Source organism: Heliconius melpomene, chromosome 21 (genome assembly GCF_056956725.1).
Source record: "Heliconius melpomene rosina isolate 202511_hmr_F chromosome 21, ASM5695672v1, whole genome shotgun sequence".
Classification (NCBI taxonomy): domain Eukaryota; kingdom Metazoa; phylum Arthropoda; class Insecta; order Lepidoptera; family Nymphalidae; genus Heliconius; species Heliconius melpomene.
Genome location: NC_140409.1, coordinates 6192724 through 6216794, shown reverse-complemented (window position 1 = coordinate 6216794; position 24071 = coordinate 6192724). Strand labels below are relative to the sequence as shown.

At 31.9% G+C, this 24071-nt stretch overlaps 3 protein-coding genes and 1 long non-coding RNA gene across 6 annotated transcripts; 1 reads left to right on the top strand and 3 right to left on the bottom strand.

Annotated features, from left to right (window-relative positions):
• Nucleotides 1-356: 356 nt before the first annotated feature.
• Nucleotides 357-3180, bottom strand: Dpck (Dephospho-CoA kinase). Its single transcript, XM_085205597.1, has 4 exons — nt 2574-3180; nt 1652-1943; nt 1297-1500; nt 357-508 (listed from the first exon to the last, which is right to left on the bottom strand). The coding sequence occupies exons 1-4, from the start codon at nt 2683-2685 to the stop codon at nt 418-420; spliced, it is 699 nt and encodes a 232-aa protein (XP_085061723.1). The 5' UTR covers nt 2686-3180; the 3' UTR covers nt 357-417.
• Nucleotides 3181-4127: 947 nt separating this feature from the next.
• Nucleotides 4128-21121, top strand: LOC146527029 (uncharacterized). Of its 3 annotated transcripts, none has more exons than XM_085205599.1 (4): nt 4128-4289; nt 20224-20355; nt 20429-20543; nt 20649-21121. In XM_085205599.1, the coding sequence occupies exons 2-4, from the start codon at nt 20275-20277 to the stop codon at nt 20762-20764; spliced, it is 312 nt and encodes a 103-aa protein (XP_085061725.1). In that variant the 5' UTR covers nt 4128-4289; nt 20224-20274; the 3' UTR covers nt 20765-21121. The 3 variants fall into 3 exon arrangements, with proteins under 3 accessions (XP_085061725.1, XP_085061726.1, XP_085061724.1); XM_085205600.1 differs by lacking the exon at nt 4128-4289 and adding an exon at nt 19434-20054 and having other exon boundaries at nt 20652-21121; XM_085205598.1 differs by lacking the exon at nt 4128-4289 and adding an exon at nt 19434-20054.
• Nucleotides 4343-19268, bottom strand: LOC146527030 (DDB1- and CUL4-associated factor 8-like). Its single transcript, XM_085205596.1, has 12 exons — nt 18981-19268; nt 16515-16833; nt 16095-16276; nt 10112-10279; nt 9524-9699; nt 8997-9178; nt 8429-8609; nt 7660-7799; nt 6747-6825; nt 6031-6156; nt 5488-5607; nt 4343-5069 (listed from the first exon to the last, which is right to left on the bottom strand). The coding sequence occupies exons 1-12, from the start codon at nt 19096-19098 to the stop codon at nt 4917-4919; spliced, it is 1944 nt and encodes a 647-aa protein (XP_085061722.1). The 5' UTR covers nt 19099-19268; the 3' UTR covers nt 4343-4916.
• On the bottom strand, nt 21093-22163 carry LOC146527028 (uncharacterized). The gene is made up of 3 exons (XR_014879223.1): nt 22072-22163; nt 21691-21998; nt 21093-21458 (listed from the first exon to the last, which is right to left on the bottom strand). It is a non-coding gene; the product is annotated as an uncharacterized LOC146527028 (long non-coding RNA).
• Nucleotides 22164-24071: the final 1908 nt, after the last annotated feature.

Sequence of the window (24071 nt, the reverse complement as noted above, 5' to 3'; positions counted from 1 at the left end):
ATCTTTGTGTTGTACACTTTAAGTTTAATTTGACATAATTAAGAAACAGTATCTATGTAATAATATACATAGGAAACAATGTCAAAATAGTATAAATATGGTTGCGATGATCAACTTAGTCATATACACTCAAAATAGTCATATTATCACTTACTTAAAGATAGTCATGCGTAATTTTGACGCATATTTTTTATATGTCCACAGATCATGAAATATTTTTTATACTGAAGAAAATATACGTTATTATGTATTAGAAAGAGAAGAATAAATTTAAATATTATTATTTTTTTTTAGAAAATTGCTAGAGATTGGATTGAACCAGATTAACTAACACAAGTTAAATAAAAGATTGTAAATAAGAAATAAAATGTTTTGTTCAATATTATTTTATTATAATATTATTTAAATATACATATATTAAGTTTTATTGTCAAACATATTGGTGGCTATATGAGTGATCCCAAACACGACTGAGAGCAAACCAATTAAAATAATTGTACGAAAGTACCTGAAAAATAAAAGTAGATTTAGGATTATTTTAACTATATACTTATGCAAAAAATAGGTAATTTACTTAAGCAAGGTATTCTATTTCTTTACTTTGTATGTTATAAACAGTTGTAAATTAATTATATTTTTTTTCAGTTTTTACACATATAGCAATTTAGGCAGAGTTAACTTAGAACTAAAACTCTTTCCACCCAAATGTCAAGTGTGGAGTGACAACTCAAAGCAGTAATTTGCCTTGTTAGCAGAGCAAGAAATGAAAATAACTCATTCTCAGAAGTGGGAATCAAACCAACAAACACTATGTATGTACAGTCCAACAATTAGCCTCTGCACCACATTGGTCTTTTTGATATATTACACGTATCTTAATAAAAGGATACAAAAAATGGAAGGTGAATGTATATAAAACCATAAAAAAAAAAAATATGCAATTCAAGATTTTAGTATAGAGAACAAGTCAGATCCACAAGAGTTGGTTGTGATGGTTAGTCAGATGGCATCTGACTGTAAATCTGGTGATTGTGGGTTTGGATTCTCACTCAGTGGAATTAATTATTTTCATTTCCTCGCTAATGTAAGAAGGCAAGATATGGTCTGACTTCTGCCACACAACATACAATGTTTCAGAACCCAGTTTCTGGCAGTACTTGGCGAATGGAGTGTCTTAACACTAAAGTCCTTCTGCCTACTTTGCTATATACGGTATACAATATAATGATGTAAGCAGTTATCTAAAAACTACTCTTATATTGCATTTGAAAATTTAATTAACATTTTAGTACTAACCATGTGAATTTGGAATGCTTTAATACTCTTATTATACTTAAAGTTTGCTGTTTTGTGTTTGTTATATCTCCTGAGTTGTCTATAACAAAATGTGAATTGGCCACTTTTTGCTCAAGAGGCATTTGTGCATTTATTCTTTGAATGGCAACTTTCTCTGAGAAGTCATTCCTCTTGCAAAGTCTTTCAAGTTGTTGGTGATTTTCACTGGAATATTTAAAGTATCTCATAAAAAGTATATCATAAAAATTTTTGAATATTCTTTCCAACCAATATCTAATGTTGGCTTGAAAGGCCCATGAAAAGCAATAAAAAACATTCTTTAAGGAAGCTTATGTATAAAAAATATGTTACTTACCAAACTACTGTAATAATTTTGTGCATAAAATGTAACATTTTGCCAGTCTCAAAAAGTAGTGGTACCTCCATAACAATATATTTATGACCAGAAAAGAAATATTTAAAGGCCATTTTCATCATACCACTTTGTATTCTAGGATGTGTTATGGCATTAAGTTTTCTCCTTTTCTCAATGTCTTGAAAGACTACTTCTCCTAATTTAACTCTATTCACTTTCCCATCTGACATCAAAATGTCTTCACCAAAGTAGCGCTTCAATTCTTTCCATGCTTTTGTCCCAGGTTCTAAAACTGTGGAATTATAATTTTCTTTGATAAACTGCTTTTGTTGTGCTTTTTTTTTACAATTATAAAAAGTTAAGTTTTAATTTTAATTAACTTTCTTAACTTTCTATAAAAAAGTTTCTTTAGATTAAAGTAAACATTTATTAGTTTCAGTTTCACATTGTATCACGCATGTATCAGGGTAGGCAGAGGCACCATAGTGTTAAGACACTTTGCTCCCTACATTCCACCAAATTCTGGAGGCATTGCATGTGGAATAGAGAGACTCAATTACGCATTATATCTCAACACCACAGCGAAGAAATAAAAATATAAAGTATTTAATTTCCTTGAGTGGGAATCAAATCGACAACATGTCTCACATTTACAGAGTCCCTCTAAGATATGACTAGCATCACTGAATATTAAAGTGAGAGTATTTATTTGTTTGTATTAAAAAGCAATCTGTAGTAGATATAAATTGCATATTTCATTATTTTATTGAACTTTATAGAGTTAATACAATATCATTATTTTGTTGGTGAAGAATTGAAACCTTAACAGTAGTCAAAGTTATTTATATATACTAAGGTGCTTGACTCTTTTCACAAACAAAATAACAAAATATAAGTTTATTACATACAAATTAATATATACCTTTTCTGGCTATATCATCAGCATCAATGACAGCTATTCCGTTTTCACGAAATATAGACAGAACAGTACTTTTTCCTGTTGCAAGTCCACCAGTTAAACCAACAATAAACATTATTGAATAGAAAACATATAAACCTCAAGGTGATGTAAATTAATAACTATTATTAATTAAATCTTTACGCCTGTGAATTACTAATTCACATTACTAATTACATTGTTAGAATAATAGAATATATTTTTTTATATATTTTAAATTATTCTCTCTTAAACCTTACATAAAAGATTACTTCCACCTTATATAAAAAAATCGACGTATGTATATTCGTTGTTTTATACATTTACTTATTAAGACAATTAACTGTTTTAAAAAGTTTTGTAAGCTTTATAATTATAAAAATTATGAAACTAAACTTAAAACACGAAATAAGACTAGAAGTTTAGCCCAGAATAAATTGTCAGAATGACATATAAGAGGATGTACTTATGTTATGTGTAGCTTTGTTAAGTGTTAACCACAGAATTCTTATAAGGGTGATCTACACTTTCCAGGAGGCTACAAAAGGCCTTGCGAGTATAGTCTGACAAACGTGTCATTGCATACAGTGCTGTCAACCTGGGGAAGGCAAAAAACAGCATATGGAACTTAAAAAAACAGTAAAATACAAGAAATTCATTAAAAATAATACAAGTACTCTTATATTTATAAAGAAAATCAACTTAAAATGCAAATACCTAACCAAAATGTTATAAATTTTATTAAAATAATTAATTTTATCAACATTTTTAATTTCCAGGCTTCGACGTTCGCGTAGTAAATTTTTTAGAGTTACGTACTAAAAAAACTTAATCCTTATATTATTTCGTTGTTCATCTGTTTTTATATCTCTCTAAAAGCCAAAAAACAGTAGATCTACTGTTAAAACAGTAGGGTTGGCAACACTGTTTGCATATTAGAAGCACAGAACACATTTACTCACTCTGATTAGAAGTATAGTCTGCCAAATATGTTATTGATAATGGGAAGCACGCGCGGTAAATTGCGCAGTATACGTATGCGCAGAGAACGTTCGATCAGTGTTACCCTGTTATGTTGTTTTACCCCACGCTTAGCAAATCACATTTACCTATACGATAATTAAAATATCTGATCATGTTTATGTTGTAGTAAATTATACAAAACGAAAATTTTATGAGGATATCTAAATATCGCAAAATAATCAGCTGTTCCATACATTGTTGTCGAGAATCAAGACTAGCCCGGAAAGTATATTAACATTTTTGAGTCAATAACTAATTGATCAATTCTAAGTTTCTGCTTATATAACTAATGGCACATGATATTTACGTATATGTGTATATACTATATACACACTTATGTACAACATAAACATTCAGTGTGCATAATACAAGCTTATAAACTATGCAATATGAATAAAGAAACATCTGGCAATATTTAAACTTCTTAAAGATTATATAAAAGAAAATAATATTGGGTAAATTATTTCAATAAATTTTGAGCTACAAAAAATGAGAGTGCGGTATCCCTTTGGTCGGTTATTCGGACCCGAGATAATGATGACGATTCTGATTATATTCGTATGATAATAATAATGCTGTTAGTCATTAGCAGTGGTCATATAAAAGTAAACCTTGTAATATATTGAAGAATTAGAAAATTATAAAGAGACCTATCGCGATTTGTGTACACATTTTTATGTAAGTATTTAAATTAATGCGCCAATACAGGGTAAAATTAAAACAATTAAAAATTTCATTTTTTTACTATATATTTATTTTTTACACAGTAATAAGAACAATATTAAATTATAAGCTACAAAAAAAACAAATTGGCCTTATCTGGTTCAGTAACAATAATAAAACAAAAACAAATTCTAAAACGATATTCTAATGACATGACTACGTAAGCGAAAGTATTAATTAATACATAATTATACTTCCTTGGTAAGTTATAATAAATATATAAGATCTTTTTTAAATATTACAACATTAATGTTATACAACCAGAGAGCTATAAATACAAAGTTATCAAAAAAAAATGGCACTAAGAAAGCTAGTTATAATCAATTGAAATGCAGCTTCAAATCTATAATTGAAGAAAGATCATTTGGACCAATCATAAATATTCATATGAGAGAAATCATTTGGGTATTTGATAGAAAGCTGCTTTAATGTAACAAACTGATTTATATTAAATAAAATATCAAAACTCTACCAAACTCTTTTAAATAATAATAGTTGTATGCTATATATGTTTCATTACATACGACAAAATCAAAAAAGGTATAGAAGATTCTAGAACCTTCTGGAAGGTTATAGCCGGCTCTAGAGAGGAGAAATGACGTAGTCGTCGATTTCAATATTCCCGTACGCGGGCAATTCGTCCGCAAACACTCTGCTACTGCCGCGGTACTGATTATAGAATGTAGGTAAAAAATCATTAAATAACGGATTTAGCTCTCTGTTGCTACATACAACCTGAAAAAAAATTATATAATGTTATATATTAATATTATAAATATTCATATGAATAATATATTCCACCATCGTGACAGCAGCAACGCAGGGGCACAACCGAACGACTGTAAATACGACTGTTGTGGGTTCATTTCCTTCACTTGGGGGAAAGTAATACCTAAAGATTTCGGCAGAAAATAGGGAACGGAAGTGTCTTAATAAACAGCGGAGTATCTTAACTCTAAGTTCCCAGGTTCCCTCTGCCGAGTTTGTGTTCCGCCACTCAACACAGGATGTCTCCAAAATTAGACAGAGCATGGGCAACGAACTATTTTATCACTAGATTTCTTTTGCTTACTCTGCTCTTTAATCTGCCCTTTTCTCTGCTGCTGCTATTTGCGAGACACAGCGTAGAGTAAAAAAATATATAAATTATTACCTTCTCTATGCCATCATATGTAGGATCAGCTTTTCCTTTAGGTATCCATATCTTGACATCTTTGCCCACACCGCTGGTCGCCATTACCGGAAAACGTGGGTGTGTTTCTATACAGTTTACCTGCAAATTATATTTTGATAATAAATGTTAGCCCTATTTCAATAAGAATAAAATCAACTACAATTCAATTCATGAGGCCGTCGCGTCGTCGGGCAAGTGTCTATACGTGAGATTGTTAACGTGACGTTGTAGGTTCGATTCAAACTCAGGGGAATGAAATATTTATTTCGATCCGGTAAAGAGGAAAAGTGAAATGTTGAGTTTCGCCAATCACAACCCTTAATGCCTCAAGAATTTGGCAGAAAGGGCGGCGGAGAAAGTTTAACCAGTGGAATTTACATCTAATAAACTAATGAAAAACTAAACTTTAAATTTACACTCCTCGAAAGTAATTTATGTGTATTTTAATACATAAGACAGAAATTTCAATATAATATAAAATATCATTATATTTCTACTATAATTATAAGGAAATAAGCTCACCGCGCCCTTATCTTCCCCTATCATCCATTGCACGATCGCTTCACTCTTCTTCTCCCACATGTAAATGTATGAACAATTTGATCCTGACACTATGTATTCACTTTTTGGACCAAAGAACGTTGCACCCTTTTATAGAAAAAAAATAAAATTAATGAAATTGGTAATAACACCGAGTGTTGGTTGGTGAAATATAAGTATGTTTAATTGTTGGACTAAATGTCATATTTGAGTCCTACTATGCAAAGTAAGAAATAGAAAAAAAAGAAAACAAAATTACAAAACAAACCTAATATCTGAATGTTCAGGATGTTTTTAAAATGATTGGACCAATTTTTTTTGTATATAATTTCGAGAAAACATCAATTTCAAAGGGCTTGTGAGAAAATTTTAAAGTTTTCAAACTATGTCACCTAATTAAGAAAAGCCTTTGCGTTACATGATTAAATGGGGCATACATCAGAGAATGCAGATGACCCTGGTATAAACGTGAATCGTGAATCTAAAAAACACCTACCTAAAAACAGTCAAGTAGCCTATTAAAATTGATATTTAATTGATATGATTTTTTTATAAAAGTAAATGGACAAAATTTAGTAGGGCAGTGTAATAGAATATAGTGTTTATGTATTTTTATGTAAAATGTATTTATCATTTTGATTAAAATATATTTTTACCATTTATTATAATATATAAAAATAAAAAAAACGAATACTAACATAATTAGCCTTGTACGTAGCAGTGCTGCGGTGTCCACTATACCGATGTGTATATACTTCTTTCTCGTCGCTTGTATTTCTGTTAATAAGAAAATTATACATTTAATATATTTATATTTCAGTGAATATATATATATATATTTATATTTGTTTCAAAAATTAAAATAACAATGCCACGTTCCAATTGTCATATTGAACTCAATTAATCAATTTTTAATATTAATGTTTTGACTTGTTCACTGTTCATAAATTAAAGTGTTATTAATTATTATGTACAAGGGGCCCGCCAGCGGCTTCGCCCGCTTAACCTACATTATTATTCATTTAATAAACAGAATTGACTGACAGTCATATGTGTTGATGTCGATGAATAATTTAATTTAATCGATCAGAAACAGCCTTAAATGTAATGTTATTGATTTGGATAAGGATTTATAATATTCTTTGTAAAATAACTGTAATGATTGCATATTACATAAAATACTCAAATTGAATCGAATAATCCAATATCGAAATCGAATTCAAAATAATGAAATGAATAATGATCAATAATAATTAAATGAATCAATTCTGTTTATCAAATGAATAATCATGTAGTTCACGCGGGCGAAGCCGCGGGGGGGCCGCTAGTATCTAATATAAAAAATATATTATTAGCTTCACGCTCTTTCCCGCACATAGCAGGGTAGGCAGAAGGAACCTGGGAGCCTAATGTTGAGGCACTCTGTTCCATTAAGACATTTCCGTTCCCCACTTCCCGCCCAATTCTTGAGGCGTGGCATGTTGAATGGTGGAATTTAACGCCGCGTTTTGCCTCGTTACCAGAGTGAAGAAATGAAAATATTAATATCACGTTTAGAGAAGCACGTTTGAGCTCCTGCGCCACGACGGCTTTTTTTTTGTTTATACTCACTCATTCAAAACGTCGTTTTTGGTATTAAACAAGTAAATATCTTCATCGTTGTAAGAGGCAAGAATTTCTGAGCCATCGTAGTTGTACTCAGCGCACGTGAGGTGCGTTGTGAACCAAATCTGAGGAGACTTTTCCGCCATCTACAATAAAAAAAATTAACAATATGAGCAAATTGTTAGCAGAAATCGTTTTCTTGACATGTCCTTTTAAAATGGTACTAGGAGTGATTCAAAAGTAATGATAATCGGTTATTTCTACTTAGCTTTCACATTGTATCCCTGCGGGGTAGTCAGAGAGCAGAGAGAACGGGTTATTTCTAGTGTACGCAAAAACTAAAATATTAGCTACTCGCTAAGATATTCAGTAGTTCACGAAAAAAAAAACACAATTCCTGCGAGCTATATTCATTTGAATACTTACTGATGAGAAGGGAAGACTAAAATTGAAAAAAACTAAATCAGAGCCGTAATTCAAGAAATCTCTGCTTGAAAAAATTGTCTACCAAAAACATTCACAGCAACATTGGAGGAATCTTTTGCTCCATTTTCTACAGTTACATGATCGGCGGAAGACGGACATCATAAAGAAAGCCCATCCACGTTCTTCACTGAAGATAACATGAACATAATTGAAGAAATTCTATTCATCAGATCGAGGCATGTTGTTCACAGGAATTGCATATGGGAGTATTCAATGAATCCTGGCGAGCGAATTGCATATGATAAAGTCACCTCGTGTGAGGTACGTCTGTCTGTCCACACACACCTACCTTGTCTCCGAAGTGCGCGGGGCAGTATATGGCGAGCGGCGCGGCGGCGCGGCGCGTGTCGTAGACGCGCACGGTACGGTCGCGGCCCGCCAGCAGCACCTCCTGACTGCGCGTTGGGTGCCCCGCCACACTGTATAGTGCTATGTCGCTACCGTGCTTTGAGGTCTTCACGTGGATCATTCTGGAATATTATATTTCTATTAAATCACATTTCAAAAAATCCGCACTAGGTGAAGTTTTCTGGGCCAGCGTACCAGAGAGCGATAAAAACGATAATTGAATACTTTAATTTTAAAAGAGGCACATATTTCTCTTGGCAGTATGAAGCAGCAACAGTATCTAATAATAATAAATAAACCCACAGGGCAGTGTTCAATGTACCTAATAGAGGGGAATCCCGAGCCGATTACGGCCCTGTGACGGTGAAACTGATTCACAACTTCCTACACCTTTAGCCGATCATGCCGATGTTGACGCGAAGCATTACATCGCCTTTTCCGGGCCCATCTAGTGGCAGGCGAAGAACCGTCCGCCAACTCTTGATAACATATCTGTGCGTGTGACTCACTTGACCGCTTGGTCGGCGCGCACGTCGGAGCACAGCACGAGGCCGTCCTCGCCGGCGGATAGCACGAGGTGCGGCTCGGCGGGACACACGTGCAGCTTACGCGCCGCGCGCACGTGCTCCGCCAACAGCCGCGTGTGCGCCGGCGGGGATGTGCCGCTGGGTGGCACCGACAGCAAGCGCACCTGGGAGAAAACCACACAACAGACGCATCAGTATTATGGCATTTATTTTACTCTTAGGAAGTCCTGAACATGTTACTAAACATATACTGTAAAAATTTACATAAATTAAACTGTTTATTAAACACTCTAAGCAAAGTTGTTAGGTAAACTTGCAATGGTAACCAATTTGATGTCCAGATAATGGAGCTTTTATATCCATACTATAAAGTGTAACTGTTTAGTTGGACACATGTTTTTCTTCAAATTAATTCTTTATTAATTTTAAGTGTTTTTTTTAATAGAACTACTATTTAGATAATTGGTTCAATTTAAAATAAAAGTACATTAAACAATACATCTATATACCTGTCCATCCCTACCGCAAGTCGCAATATTAATTTGACTTTGAGCATTCAGATACAAGAATTTACAATCGAGAATATTGTAAATGTGTCCAGTTTCGATTGTTTGTAACGCAGTTCTCTTTGCCCAGTCCCATACTATGACGTTCAAATCATCGGAACCAGAGGCTAGGAGACGACCTGGAAATATGGATTTTTTAAATAATGAATTAAGGTATTTTTTTATTATTTACATGGTCCGGTTAACTTAAAAGTAAAGTAAAGTTATGTTTTTTTAGTATCACCCTTTTCAACTCAATTCCGTGCTTTGTCTACCAGAAAAGAGAAATGAAAATAATTTATTCCCCTGAGTAGTATTAAACGCACAACCGACACATTTGTAGTCATACTTCATGCATTACAATCGCCTCGTTATGAATAATATTGCATAGCATAGCAAGATGTTTAAAAAAATTACGTTAATTAATATTTTTTCAGTATATAAATTTAAATTAATAGATAAAAGTTATGAAAATTAGGTGATTATCAATGTATATCTGCAAATCTTTAAAATTAATATTCGATACAATTATATTCTTATAAAAAAAATTACCGTCTGGATGAAAATTAATAGAGTTCACACTTCCCCCATGTTGCAATAGATTATGTAATTTTTCAAGTCTGTATACAGCGTGTAGTGATCCATAGAACTTTTGTTCGAACATTACATTGGTTTGAACCGCTTTGCCGACGGGGAGCCCAAGTTCCCGATTTGTAACTTCTAAAAAAAAATATAGGGTGGAATTGTCAGCACCACTTTAAATTAAACCACAGTTTTAACTACTCTATAAAAGCCTTATATAGTTCAGAAAAAAAATCCCAAAAATGAAAAAGTTATTTTTCAAACAAAATAAATAAAATTATCGTTTTACAATAAAACACCATTTGTTAAGTATAACATAAACACGCACACACTTACCTGTCAAAGCGGCAATGTCGCACACGTATGTGTGCGTCACACGAAATACAAGTATGGATAAAAATCCTGAAATGAAAAAAAATCCTACGTCCAAACTGTTGAGGTACCTTGATTAATTTCTTTATTTCTGGGCTTGAAATAAATAAAATAAAAAAGCCTTTTATTCCTCGCATCTTTAGTTAGTATTTACATTTCATAAAATAAAAATACAAGTTTTCAGTTTAGTGTTAGTATTATAGTTAGTAAATATATTGTTAGTTTTTATTATTTTCTTTGTTATGCATTTATTATACATAACCGTTTGTTTATTTATCTATTTATTACTATTTTTCCATTATCGTTGTTATTATTATTTACTTAACTTTATTAATTTACTTATTGATTTTTTGTTTATTTATGTGTATATTTTATTTTTGTATGGATATATGATTTAATTTGATGTAAATGTATGTAATATGCAAGAACCCCTGTGCAGGTGAAGGCCTCCTCCAAAGATGTCCAGTTTTCCGTTGACTGAGCTTTTTGAGTCCAGTTCGTTATTATTTATACTTATTATTGGGATTTACTTTGTTAGGTTTTATTTTTAATAACTTTGGAGGGTTTTGGTCTTGATCTTCCACGGTGACCGGCCGGATTGGAAGAATTAATTTGTTAATTGTTATTTTTTTGTGTGTGTGTGTTTTTTTTCCTGTTTTTTCTATGTGGGAGGGGAGTGTTAATGACTACAAGACGTTGTTAGTATTTTCAAGCTTCTTTGAGTAGTTCGAGTTTTTTCCACCGAGGAAGTTCAATACACCCTGTTTTACTGGCCCCTCAGCAAGGCTGGACGATCTATTTAAGTTACTTCTAGTCTTGTTCTTTTTATTTTAAATAAAACAAAATAAAGTTAAAGTAAAACAAAAAAAAAAGCTAAAATAAATAAAACTGTGTATTTGGTTCATTATTGTGGCCACTTTCTGGTGAACTGGAGAGCATTCTTTTGGTTTTGGTTTGGGAATTAGGGTTTTTGTTAAGCATCTTTAATTTATCGTAGACAATGATCACTGAGTTTCCTTTTTCTTTTTCAATCTTCACTTGCTCTTGTAATTCTTTCCGTTTCTTTAAGATATGCTCTGGGTAATCTTCTTTTATATAGTATGTAGTATTTTTAAGTTCTTTTTTCTGTTTTAGTATATTTATTTTAATCCCCAGTGTTAACAGTGTTATTTTTATTGGTCTAGGTCTATCTCCTTTTTTGCCTATCCTTCTAGCTTCCTGTATGTCCCTCTGATCTACTTTTACGTTTAAGTACTTATTAATAAAACTAGTTAAGTTTCCAAGTTTGAGTATGATGATTCAGTTTCTTCCAGACCGAATAAAATTATATTTCAAGAAATATAACCTCTTTTCTTGACTATCCAGCTTAACTTTGAGGTTCTCGTACTTTTCTTCCCAGCATTTAAATTTCTCGTCTAGTATACTATCAATATTTTGTGTAATTTGCTTTGTTACTTTTTCTCCGTTTTTTAAAATCATTGTTTTCTGTTCGTCTAGTTCATTCTGAATTTTCCGTAAAGCACTTAAGACTTCTTCCATGTTATTAATAAATATATTTATTAATGTTATATTTATTTATTTATTTATTTTTTCTTTTTTTCTTCTTCTTAATTTCAGAATTGAGAGAGTAATAAAATATCATATAATGTATTAATGTGTTCTGTCTTCTGTCTAGTAGCGACCTCTTGTGGCTCGATTTCAAACTGGTAATCCAATAACAAGCTTTATCATTGGGTCGAAACTTGTTTCTTGTTACTTCCAAGAGATGGCGTTAGTTACGTAAATGACTTGCTTATTTTGCAAGTTTTGAACAAAGTTTCTTTATATATTTATGTTTTTCCTTTTTTCACCCACAAAATCTATAATTAGTTTGCACTAGTCACAGTTTCACGAGTTTGGTCACTTTAGATGTGGTATTTTTTGAAAATGCCATAATTAAATCACACTAACGGTCTGTTTTTTATTTTCACTATAAAACGTCTTCCACTGATTATTTGTCCGTATCCACAACGTATGTCGTGAATCTTGGTATCTTCCAACAGTTGTCTTCTTTTCACTGACTATGAACTCTTATTTAATTTTTAAAACGTAAAATAATAGAGAGAACGATGCTAACCGTGGCTCAGTGGCGCCCCTCCATGCTTGAAATATTTTACCCTATATGTCCTATATATTAAGTAATAGACTGAGATCCGGCCGTTGAATCCTGCATATACGAGTTTTCTTAATTAAACCTATATTGATGAATAATACATGATTAGTAGAACAGATTACACCTGGGTTGCCTGGAAGAATCCTGCCGCAATCACCTTTAATTACATTTTTTCGTAACTCATTTTTGGAGAAAATTGCACCCATACGTTTTTTATATGAATCGCACATCATTTGAAAGATAATCGCATAAGGAATTGGAAAATTAAGGGTTGCCAGCTCTCAGTCTGCCGCAAGTCTAGGGTTGCCTGGTTTAAACATGTCACTAAATGTTAATAATTTGCACTCATGTGTTTTTTTAATGAATTATATATTAAATTAAAGCTTATTTTTTTCTGAGCACTATAAAACAGGGTTGCCTGGAAAATTCCTGCCGCAAACAGGGGTTGCCAGCGTTTGAAATATTTTATTCCGGTTCCGTATTACTATGAGAATAGACGATGAAATGCGCGGTCTGCCTTATGTTTTAAAGTAAAATATTATATAATAGAAGGTCAATCTTGAAATCAATGTTTATTCTAATTGTTCACCTGTTAAATGATGATTTGATTCATATGAAGTACACGCAGAAAACTATTTAAAGATGAAATCATTCTTATTTTTCAAGTAAAATAATAATCCATAATATTGAGTCTACGCAAAATTTATTTTATAAATAATAATATTTAGTTAAATAACCCTTTTAAAACAACTAAATTATCGAATTAAGTAAATGTTTACAAATATCGATCTACTATAAGGTATTAATTACAACATGTTTCCTTAATATAATGAGAGGTGACAATTATCGCGGATATTTTTTTTATTAATTAAGAAAATATGGAAAATTACATTTCAATAAACAATCTCTCTCTCTTCGCCCTCTGCTTGTTTGATTTGACAACGCCGTCCGTATCCGTAGAAAGAACTATGGCGCCCATCTTTTTGGTACGAATATTTAGGTTTTTGGAAAGTAAATGAAAACTATTCAACTAATAAAAACTATTAAAATATAGATAAAAAAATGTCGCTAGCAAGAACTTGTCCGTCTATGCTGATAGTTTTTAAGGCATTTAGGTCTGAAAGAATTGTTCTTATAATTATAATTAAGCGTAATCACTCACTCACGTCCCTAACTTAGTGTAATCAAAACTGAGGCATTAAAGTATACTTACGTTTTGCATTAGAAAATAATTAAAAAATACTTTATATTTTTGTTTTAAAACAATGAACTTTTTGTAACACTGTAAATGATAACCGTGCATTGTGTCACTATTTAAAAAAATGTCACTGTATAAAATTCATTTTTTGGTGAAACAATAACATGATTTTACACTTTTGGAGAGATTCCTTGTTAAATTCTATCACATTTTCACTCCTGCCGCACAAAAAACACGTCTTCATTTTTGTCAAAACGTCTTTAAAAACGTCTTTACTCCAAAACGAAAGGTAAGTAAGTAATATGCTGAAAAACAACTTATTTGGCCATCTGCACTTTCATTGCATTTAGAAACAATACATCTTCGAAAATAATTTTATTGCATTTGGTTTGCTTTGTATCGCGCCGTAAAATGTTTATCTATAGTAAAAAATAGCCAACTAATTGATATTTGCCGACTCTTGGTCATAAACCGTAAATAGCGTTTTTTAGTCGGAATTACTGTCGGATTTTCTTCGAATTTATTTTGCTAACTAGTTTTGTTTATTATAATTCTATTATATATATTTCTTTCCTATGCAAATTATTAAAAATTGCGTGAGGAAAAAAAATTGTGGCAAGCGTTGTCAAATCAAACAAGTAGAGGACGAAGAGAGATAGAGAGAGAGAGGGTTCATTGAAATGTATTTTTCAATATAATTTATAAAAAAAAATATCCGCAATAATGGTCACCCTTCATTATATTAAGGGAACATGATGTATATGTATGTATATTAATAGTTTATAGTAGATCGATATTTGTAAACATTTATTTAATTAGATAATTTAATTGTTTCAAAATGGTAATTTAAATTAATAAATAAATATTAGTATTTAGAAAATAGATTTTGCGAAGACTCAATATTATGGATTATTATTTTACTTGAAAAATAAGAATGATTTCATCTTTAAATAGTTTTCTGCGTGTACTTCATATGAATCAAATCATCATTTAACAGGTGAACAATTAGAATAAACATTGATTTCAAGATTGACCTTCTATTATATAATATTTTACTTTAAAACATAAGGCAGACCGCGCATTTCAGCGTCTATTCTCATAGTAATATGGAACCGGAATAAAATATTTCAAACGCTGGCAACCCCTGTTTGCGGCAGGAATTTTCCAGGCAACCCTGTTTTATAGTGCTCAGAAAAAAATAAGCTTTAATTTAATATATAATTCATTAAAAAAACACATGAGTGCAAATTATTAACATTTAGTGACATGTTTAAACCAGGCAACCCTAGACTTGCGGCAGACTGAGAGCTGGCAACCCTTAATTTTCCAATTCCTTATGCGATTATCTTTCAAATGATGTGCGATTCATATAAAAAACGTATGGGTGCAATTTTCTCCAAAAATGAGTTACGAAAAAATGTAATTAAAGGTGATTGCGGCAGGATTCTTCCAGGCAACCCAGGTGTAATCTGTTCTACTAATCATGTATTATTCATCAATATAGGTTTAATTAAGAAAACTCGTATATGCAGGATTCAACGGCCGGATCTCAAGGTAAAAAGGAGCGCTGCCTCTTCCACTCTGTATATAATTTTCAATTGAATGCAGCATGTTTTATATAACATTCCATTTAAAATAGTGTCCATGTAATTTTTAATCATTTATTAATTTATTCCGTTTAGCAACCAACAACAATGTGTACCAACACAACAAAAGAGAAAATATACAATATCAAATCTTTTGACAAATTTTCGACTCTTTTATGTTAAATATTTCGTGTTGAAAAAAATGTAAAACTTATTCCTATTAGTAGCAATTGAACTGACAGTTTTCACTGTGATCAGCCGCTCCACTACAACCTTAAAATAACTAAACTTACTAAAAATATATACAAAGTGGAAGCATCAGCGGTCCTTTTAAGGGAACAGCATATAGGGTTAAATATTTCAAACTCATACCTAAATAAAATTAATCAAGATACCTCAACAGTTTAGATGTAGGATTTTTTAAATTTTGTTTATCCATTCTTGTATTTCGTGTGAAGCAGTTAGCCATGTATACCAATAACGTAAACACATACTACTACAAAAATGATGTAGTTAAAACTGTGGTTTCATTAAAAGTGGTACTGACAAAAATACTCTGTGTATACCATGCAAAATATTTATATTAATATGAGTTGAATATTTGACACCAATTTTTGTTAATAAGTAACACAGATAAAAGGTTACCTCTTAAAATCGAATAATTGTGTTTCGGTCTGGTCTTAGACAGTATAGCAAGTGCTGCTTCTTTATTTTCATTCCAGTTGGAATAAAACCAATTGTCCTCATCACTGTATGTATCTCCTATAGCTGGTTCCGGTATCACGTAACTCTCAGTGCTTGTGACTGATGAACTGTCAGCACTGTACCTAAATTTAGAAATGCAGTTTTTAACTACAACTTCAATCAATATACATATAAAAAATAAATTATTAATAAAGTGAATAACACACAATACAGTTCAAGTACTTGTGAGACCATTAAGACAGGATTTTGCCAACAAGTAATTACAGTTTTGTTTTCTAATTCATAAAAACAAGGTTGTTAAAACTCACGAAAAATAAAATATCTAAATTATAAATAATTGATAATAATAAATTTACTTACATGCTAGAAGTAGCATTAAAGAATTCTGTGTTTGAAACTCCACCCGATGTATCAGCTTGTCGTGTCAAATGTTCTACCCCTACTGAAAGGTCATCAGAATCTTGAGACGAGCTACCTTCCAAACCCATGTCTGGTACCGACCTTCTAATATCGAGAACCATAGCTTTGACATTGTTGCTAGAAGGCGCTACCGACACCACTTCGTTTAAAAATGCTTCTGCGCTCGTAGTAGCACGGTCGTCGCTACTGGTGCTTTCAGATTTGTCCGCTGAGACTCCACTACCAACGTTTTCTTCCTTTTCGTCTTTGCTTCCAGATGCTGGCAAGAAAATTCAAATATTTTTATTCAAAATAAAAAGTTACAAGCTTTATTTTTTGAACGTCAAATAATTTACCACCAGTTCACAAAGTTAGTGCCTCAGACCTGAGAAGAACCTGCGCAAGAAACTCAGCGGGACTTATTTTTTAAAAATTTTGAACAAATACATATTTAATTATTTGTGACAATGATACTTTGAAACAGACTGGAGCGAGCATTTCATTCCCAAGGCGTGTTATTATTTATAAAATCATTAATTTGGTGATAACCTTTAACACACAAACGTTTTTTCACAATTTTTTAAAATCGTAATATAGAAAATTTTCTGACGTTACTGGGATTCTATTGTAAAAGCGTATAACATTATTAAAATATATTAATACACATTGTCCCATAAAAGAATTACGGATTGACATGGGGTCCCTATTGTAATTTGTAGTCTATGGTGATACCGAGATATACCGTAGAATCGACAGGATCTACGGGTTCACCATTCAAGAGTACATCGGCTTTAACAATTTTCGTGTTAGGTGTTCTAAAAATCATGCATTTAGTTTTCTTACTATTCAATTGTAAGTTAAACCAATGCTATCGACATAGCCCAAAGGATTATCACATGTCGCCATTCTATATCGATGAAGTGCAAAGAATTGACATTAAGTAGCGAAGGAGGAAAGAACCTAGGATTTAGGAGAAACAGCGGGCAAAGGATTATGCTGTGTACCATGGGCATCATGTAATGAATTTGAAAGCGAACAGATCAAATTAATGATTTGGGAAATTAATAAATAAGGAACCAGGAGTGAGACTAAGATAGAGGGATGTGGACTTGCAATTGCTAACTCAATGGTTTTTCTTTAACACTTCTACTCTCTTCCTGGAGGTCCCCCGTGAACAGGCGACACGACAGTTTATTGATTATATTAAAGCCGTGGCCTGCCTTAATACTCAATGGTTTGAGTTTATTAAAGAGACTATGGTAATTTTTATTTTGTTAAGTTAGGTAGGTAATAGGTACATAGAAAAAATCTTAGGCTAAGAATTTTTTCTATTTATTTTAATTTATATAATTAATAAGTTTTTAAATTTTCAATTAAAAAGTTCAAATTATTTATGGAGTCTTTTAATTTTATCTATTCAAATATTTCTTATGGCTTCACCCAAAACAATCTCATGTTTAGTATAATATTCTTAATTGTACTTAAAACTTTTTTTCATTATTCTTTTAAAAATATTGTGTTACATAGATAGTTGTTTTTGTCAGAGTTATCCACAAGAAAGATACATGAAAGCTTCTTTGTTCAATCTCTAATAATAAGACAATAAATCAAAATATAAATAAATTAAATAAAAACCTTTTATTTCTTGCAATATGTAATATTTACAACAAAATATTTTCATCAAATTCTTATATCATAATCTTAAGTGAAACTAATTCATAATATATTAAGATTCATTAATAATTTTAGATTTAATTAACAATTTATATTCTATTGTTTATTTATTATTTTTATTACATTGATTACATTACATTTGATATAAATAATTATTTACATTTCTAACTGTAATTAAATATTTCTTACTCACTTAGTTTCTCTTAGCCTTTCTTGAGTCAAATTGTATCAAGAAAATAATAAAAATTAATACTTGAGTGCTAATTTTTATTATTTTCGTGATTGATCTGATAGCGTTGTTCTTTGCATTCTAAATTATTTATTATTTAAATATCAAGAAAAATTATTGTAAAAATTGGTACAAGTTATAAAAAAAACACAAAGTAATCACAAAAACATTACAAATATTTTTAAAACTATCATTTAATATGTTACGAAAGTTTTCTCACTGATAAATATTAACCGAATAAAGTGTCGCCGCGCTCGAAGAAATTGCTAGAACAAATTAAAAAATCCGTAAAGGTACGAATACTTTTTCGATAGTTGTTCGTGTTTAAGCTACTAATGTGCTACCCGATATAAATATATGTATGACTACAAAATTTCATTAGCTTAGGGAACACACCATACTCTATACAATTATTAAATATAGTTGCTAGATGAGAAGCAACAGCGTATATGCGCAAAAACAAAATGGAAATGGATTCCATTCATACGTCACAGTTACTATTAAATGAGGAACATTGTACTTACGACTTTCTGTGAAACTATCCTGCGCACTTTCATCATTTGATTCCAATTTCTTACTACGTTTTCTAGGGCTCAAAGTCGGATCTTCAATGTCGTCTTCACTGAATATTGTATTTCCCATTTCAACTAACAGTCAAATGTAGATGTTAACAATAGCAAACGTGTTTATACTATAATATAAATTCTATCAAAGATATAAAGTAACAATCACAATTACTACTAAACAACTGTAACAGTGGAAATTTTCCTCTTATTTTCACAACCTAATGTACAATTTGCTAATCTATTCTCTTTAGATAACTTATTAAGATTTTGGCGGTAAACAGAAAAGAATGTAATTTTTTTCTGTCTACCGCATTATATTTTTTTAATAGGGCTGCCGATCTAAGATCGAGTCGAGATCGACCGAGAGAATCGATTCGAGAGCGGTAGATTAAGATACTGGGGATTCCTTGTACTCGTTTACGTACTTCCACCAAATATGAGCTCCATATATATGGCCATATATATATCCATATATATATCAGATTAGTAAAAAAATTGATAAAAAAAATAAAAAAATAAAAATTGATCATCTGACATTCTCGAACTTGGGCCTAACTCTTGACGGCAATCGCTATTCAAGATTGACGTATAACATTGGACAATCCAATCCTGCGGCGACGTAGTTTTGGTACTCTTGAAACCAATATTGTCAATGTTGGATTACTATTTTCTTGGCCAATCGTAACGCCGTTATAACTGACAGTTAGTGTTGTACACTTTATACCGATAACTCTGCGATACGTAATAACCACTCATTACTCCTTCAAATACTTTACGTATATGTAAATTTTTAACAAAAATAATATTTATAATTTAAATTTATATTTTATTTTATGGAAAATACACGTAAACATCAAAAAACATTTTTAAACTGACATTAATCTTGGTTGGACATGCAAATTTTATATGTGATCTGTCAAAGAGACCTTCGATGTTTTGAAATCTCCTTAAGTTGAAATATAAACCGCGGAAATTAAAAGTTTTTACTTCTGGATAAAGTTTATTTTCAACATTTGAGCTCTTTAGTGTAAGGTAAGACGCCTTTTGTTTCATTAAAGTATTATATAATAAATAGTTCCATTTATAAATTGTAAGTTATTTTACATTACTTATGCCTATTAATGTATTTCATTTTTTTGTTATTGAACTGAAAAAGGAGAAGACTATAAGGACATATAAATATACCAGTATTATTTTCTAGCATCAAACTGCTGTCACTAGCTCCGTAAGCCTTGGAGGTGGAGGTAATGATATGCTGAGTTACCCCATGGATATAGTTGAGGCAGCATGTACTACAAGTGGTGAAGTTTGTTTAGGAAACAGTTCTCCCTTGGTAAAGTATTTGAATAATTTAATTTATACTGTTGATATAAAATTTACTAACAATTTGTTTTCTTCTTTCCTAGAACTTAAGTAGCCAAGTTCAAGGGATTGTGGTTAGATCTCCATCAACTTTTGTAGGTACTGGCAATTTAACACCTTTTGCTGAGACATCTCAGATTTCGCAGCATATACCAGCAGGCAAGTTAGCTATTTTTTGCTATAATTATGTAAATACATATATTATTTCTAGAGTGCTAGCAGTATAAGTAAATAACATATTTAAGTATTTGTTTTCTTATCTAGCAGATAGTATTAGGACTAGAAGGTCCCAAAATCTAAGAAGGCAGCGTCCACCCCGGCACTTTGACATGGAAATGGATCGTCTGAGTGCAATTGAAGAGAAGCGTGTTAAAAGTTAAAGTTAAAAACAGTGAATTCTTTAGAAAAAATAGCTGTTGCTATGACAAATATGGCTGCTGCAATAACTCGCATAGCAGTAGCACATGAAACTTCGCTTTAACATAATACTTTATCAAACCAATATTTAAATATAATTTTTATTTTTAGTGACTTTTAGTAACCGTTTCGTCATTCAACATGCGATGCATTGAGGCAATTTTATATGATTTTTTAAATATGATGTTTGTTAATTGTTTAACAATATTTATATACATGTTAAATAACTATTTTAAAATTATTTAAATGTTGTTTAATTGTTGGTACTTTAATGAAAAAAAAAAGTATTAATCAGTGTTATATTTGCTTTATTAGGTAATTAACAATATTTATATACATGTTAAATAACTATTTTAAAATTATTTAAATATGTTGTTTAACTGTCTGTACTTTAATGGAAAAAAATATTAATCAGTGTTATATTTGCTTTATTAGGTAATTAATAATATTTATATGTATATATAAATATATAATAAAAACTATTCTAAAAATATTTATTGTTTCATTTATGTGGTTCTATACTTAATAAAATTAATCATTATTACACTTGTGTCATTGATTTTGAGAAATTGACAAAATATATAAACTAATTTCCCTTTAGTCACCGGGTTCATATAATTGTTTCATTCATTCAAATGTTGTTAGTTGTTGTGTAATCTGGAATTTGATATTGATAGATTTAGATACAACTACTTAGTCTTCAAGCTAATAATATTAATAGTTTAATTTCCTCACTCTGGTAATGAGACAAAGAGCAGCATTTAGTTAGATTTATATCAGAAAGTAGTAAATGAAAGTATCTTAACACTATATTGCTTCTGCCTATCCTGCTATGTGTGGGATTCAGAGTGAAGAACATATATAAAAAATAAATTGATGGTTTTCTTACCTTGTAGCCCAGAGCTGCTCGACTAACCTTGTCCTCATTTCAATGCCTACGCGTAATTCTAAAGATCTATTTGTATGAAAATTCTGTTCTTCCGACTCTGCTCCTAGGGTATCATCATCTGGCTCCATATGGCTCCAATGAGGCATTGGTGCCTCAGGCAATATCTGGTCACACATGTTGTGCAACACACAGCAGGCATTAATGATCTTACTAGCAGTAAAGGGATTGTAATGTAGGACCCTGACTTCCTGCAGGGGCATCTATGATGGTAGTCATCAAATACTCCCTCTGAGCGTATCCAGAGTCTCCTACAAATTGAAATACAATATGATAATGAAGCAACATAACCAATTATTACTTATTTAAATGGCTGTTTCTTACCAAGTAGATAAACATTTTCTCCACTACCATTCAAGGTTATTAAATGAGCTTTTACGGGATTCTGGTTCCATATGAAACTATCATATATAGCTATCAATATCCAAACCCTTTAGATAACATGAGTACAATTCTTCACGAATCCTTAAAACAATTGAAGATCTTAATTTACTATGAAATGGGTTACCCCTTAACGCCATTAAGCAGCTTAGCGAGTCAGTAAAAATAACCGTCTGTCTAAAGTCATGGGAATGTGCAAACAGGATTGCTTCTAATAAAGCAACAGCCTCACCTGTAAACACAAAGGATTCGGGAGGACATTTAAATTGCAAAATAATTTTGAATGCTGTGTTGATCCAGCATGCTGCACCAACACAGCCTTCTTTAGAGAGCTTTGACGCATCAGTGTAGATGAGAAGATGATTACACCAATTGAGTTGAATTATATCTTGAAACTTTGTGTTGGTGCCAGGATCTTCTTTGATCAAGCCAAGATCTGTGATGATAAGAGAAGCATAAACCAAAGCCTTGTATGGTGTACAAAACAATGGGTTAGATGGAGAACAGGACAGAGGATGAGGAAGATTGGTAAATTTAAGGAAACTATTAAGTACATATGGTAGGGGTTTGTCACGAGGGATAAGGTCGGCTAACTCGGATAGCTTAGACCTTAAAGGATGGGAAGAAAGCTGTAACATTTTGCCCACAAATCGATCGGAGAGATATTGACGACGGATAGGAAGAGGAGGATCAACACACTCTACTTGGAGTGCGTTAGTGGGAGTAGACCTCATTGCACCTAGAATGATTCGAAGACATTTATATTGAATTCGATTGAGCTTTTCTGACGCTGCTTTATTAAAGGGGTCTAAAACAAATAAACCATAGTCAATATGACTACGAATTATTGCATGGTATAATAATTTAAGAGTATAAGGGTGTGCACCCCACCACACACCAGACACAGCTCTTAAAGCATTTATGCCTTTTTCACATTTTTTGCTGAGATACTCAGCATGTGCAACTCCGTTCAATCGTTTGTCGAGTATTAAACCTAAAAACTTTACATTATCCGAAAAATGAATGGGAATATTATCATATAAAATGTTAAAATTTGGAATTAGTCTCTTTTTTGTAAATATCATCGCTTGACATTTAGGCATTGATAATGCCAGGCCATGATCGGAAAGCCATTGGTTAAGATAGTGCAAAGCAGTATTCAAACGAAAAGTTATGTCCTCCACAGATTTTGAGCTGTAGTAGAGAACGATATCATCAGCGTACTGAAGTATGTTGCAAAAACTATTGACAGACAGTTCGAGGTCATGTGTGTATAAATTATACAACAGAGGACTCAGAGCTGAACCTTGAGGAAGACCTTTCCAGACGAGTCTGGAAGGTACAGTAAGAAGCGGGTGCTTAACAGATACCGTTCTACCGGTCAGCAAATTGCATATGTAATGAGACATCCTCGGCGGAATACTCAGCTGTCGAAGTTTCTGCCTGAGTACCGGAAGAAGAACACCATCATATGCAGATGAAACATCCAGAAAAACACCAACTAGATACTCTCCTTTGGCATAAGCCCGTCGAATGTCTGTAGTTAAAACACTGAGACTATCTATGGTACCTAACCCCTTTCTGAAACCAAATTGAGAGGGAGCTAGTATATTCCTGCTTTCCACTAACCATTCCAAACGGTTTTTCAAAAGCCGTTCAACAATTTTTGATAAAGTAGATGATAGAGCAATGGGTCTATAGGAATTAGGATCGGAAGAACACTTTCCTGGTTTAAGCAAAGGAATAATAATTTGGGATTTCCATGAGTTGGGAATGTTGCCTGATTGAAATATAATATTTACCAGATTTAAAAAATGGCGCTTAGCTTGTTCACTTAATCTAGTAACAAAAGAATAAGAGACACCATCCTCTCCTGGACTAGTGTCCTTTAAATCCGTTAAGACGTTATTGAGCTCTTCAAAGGAGAAAGGACAATCCATTTC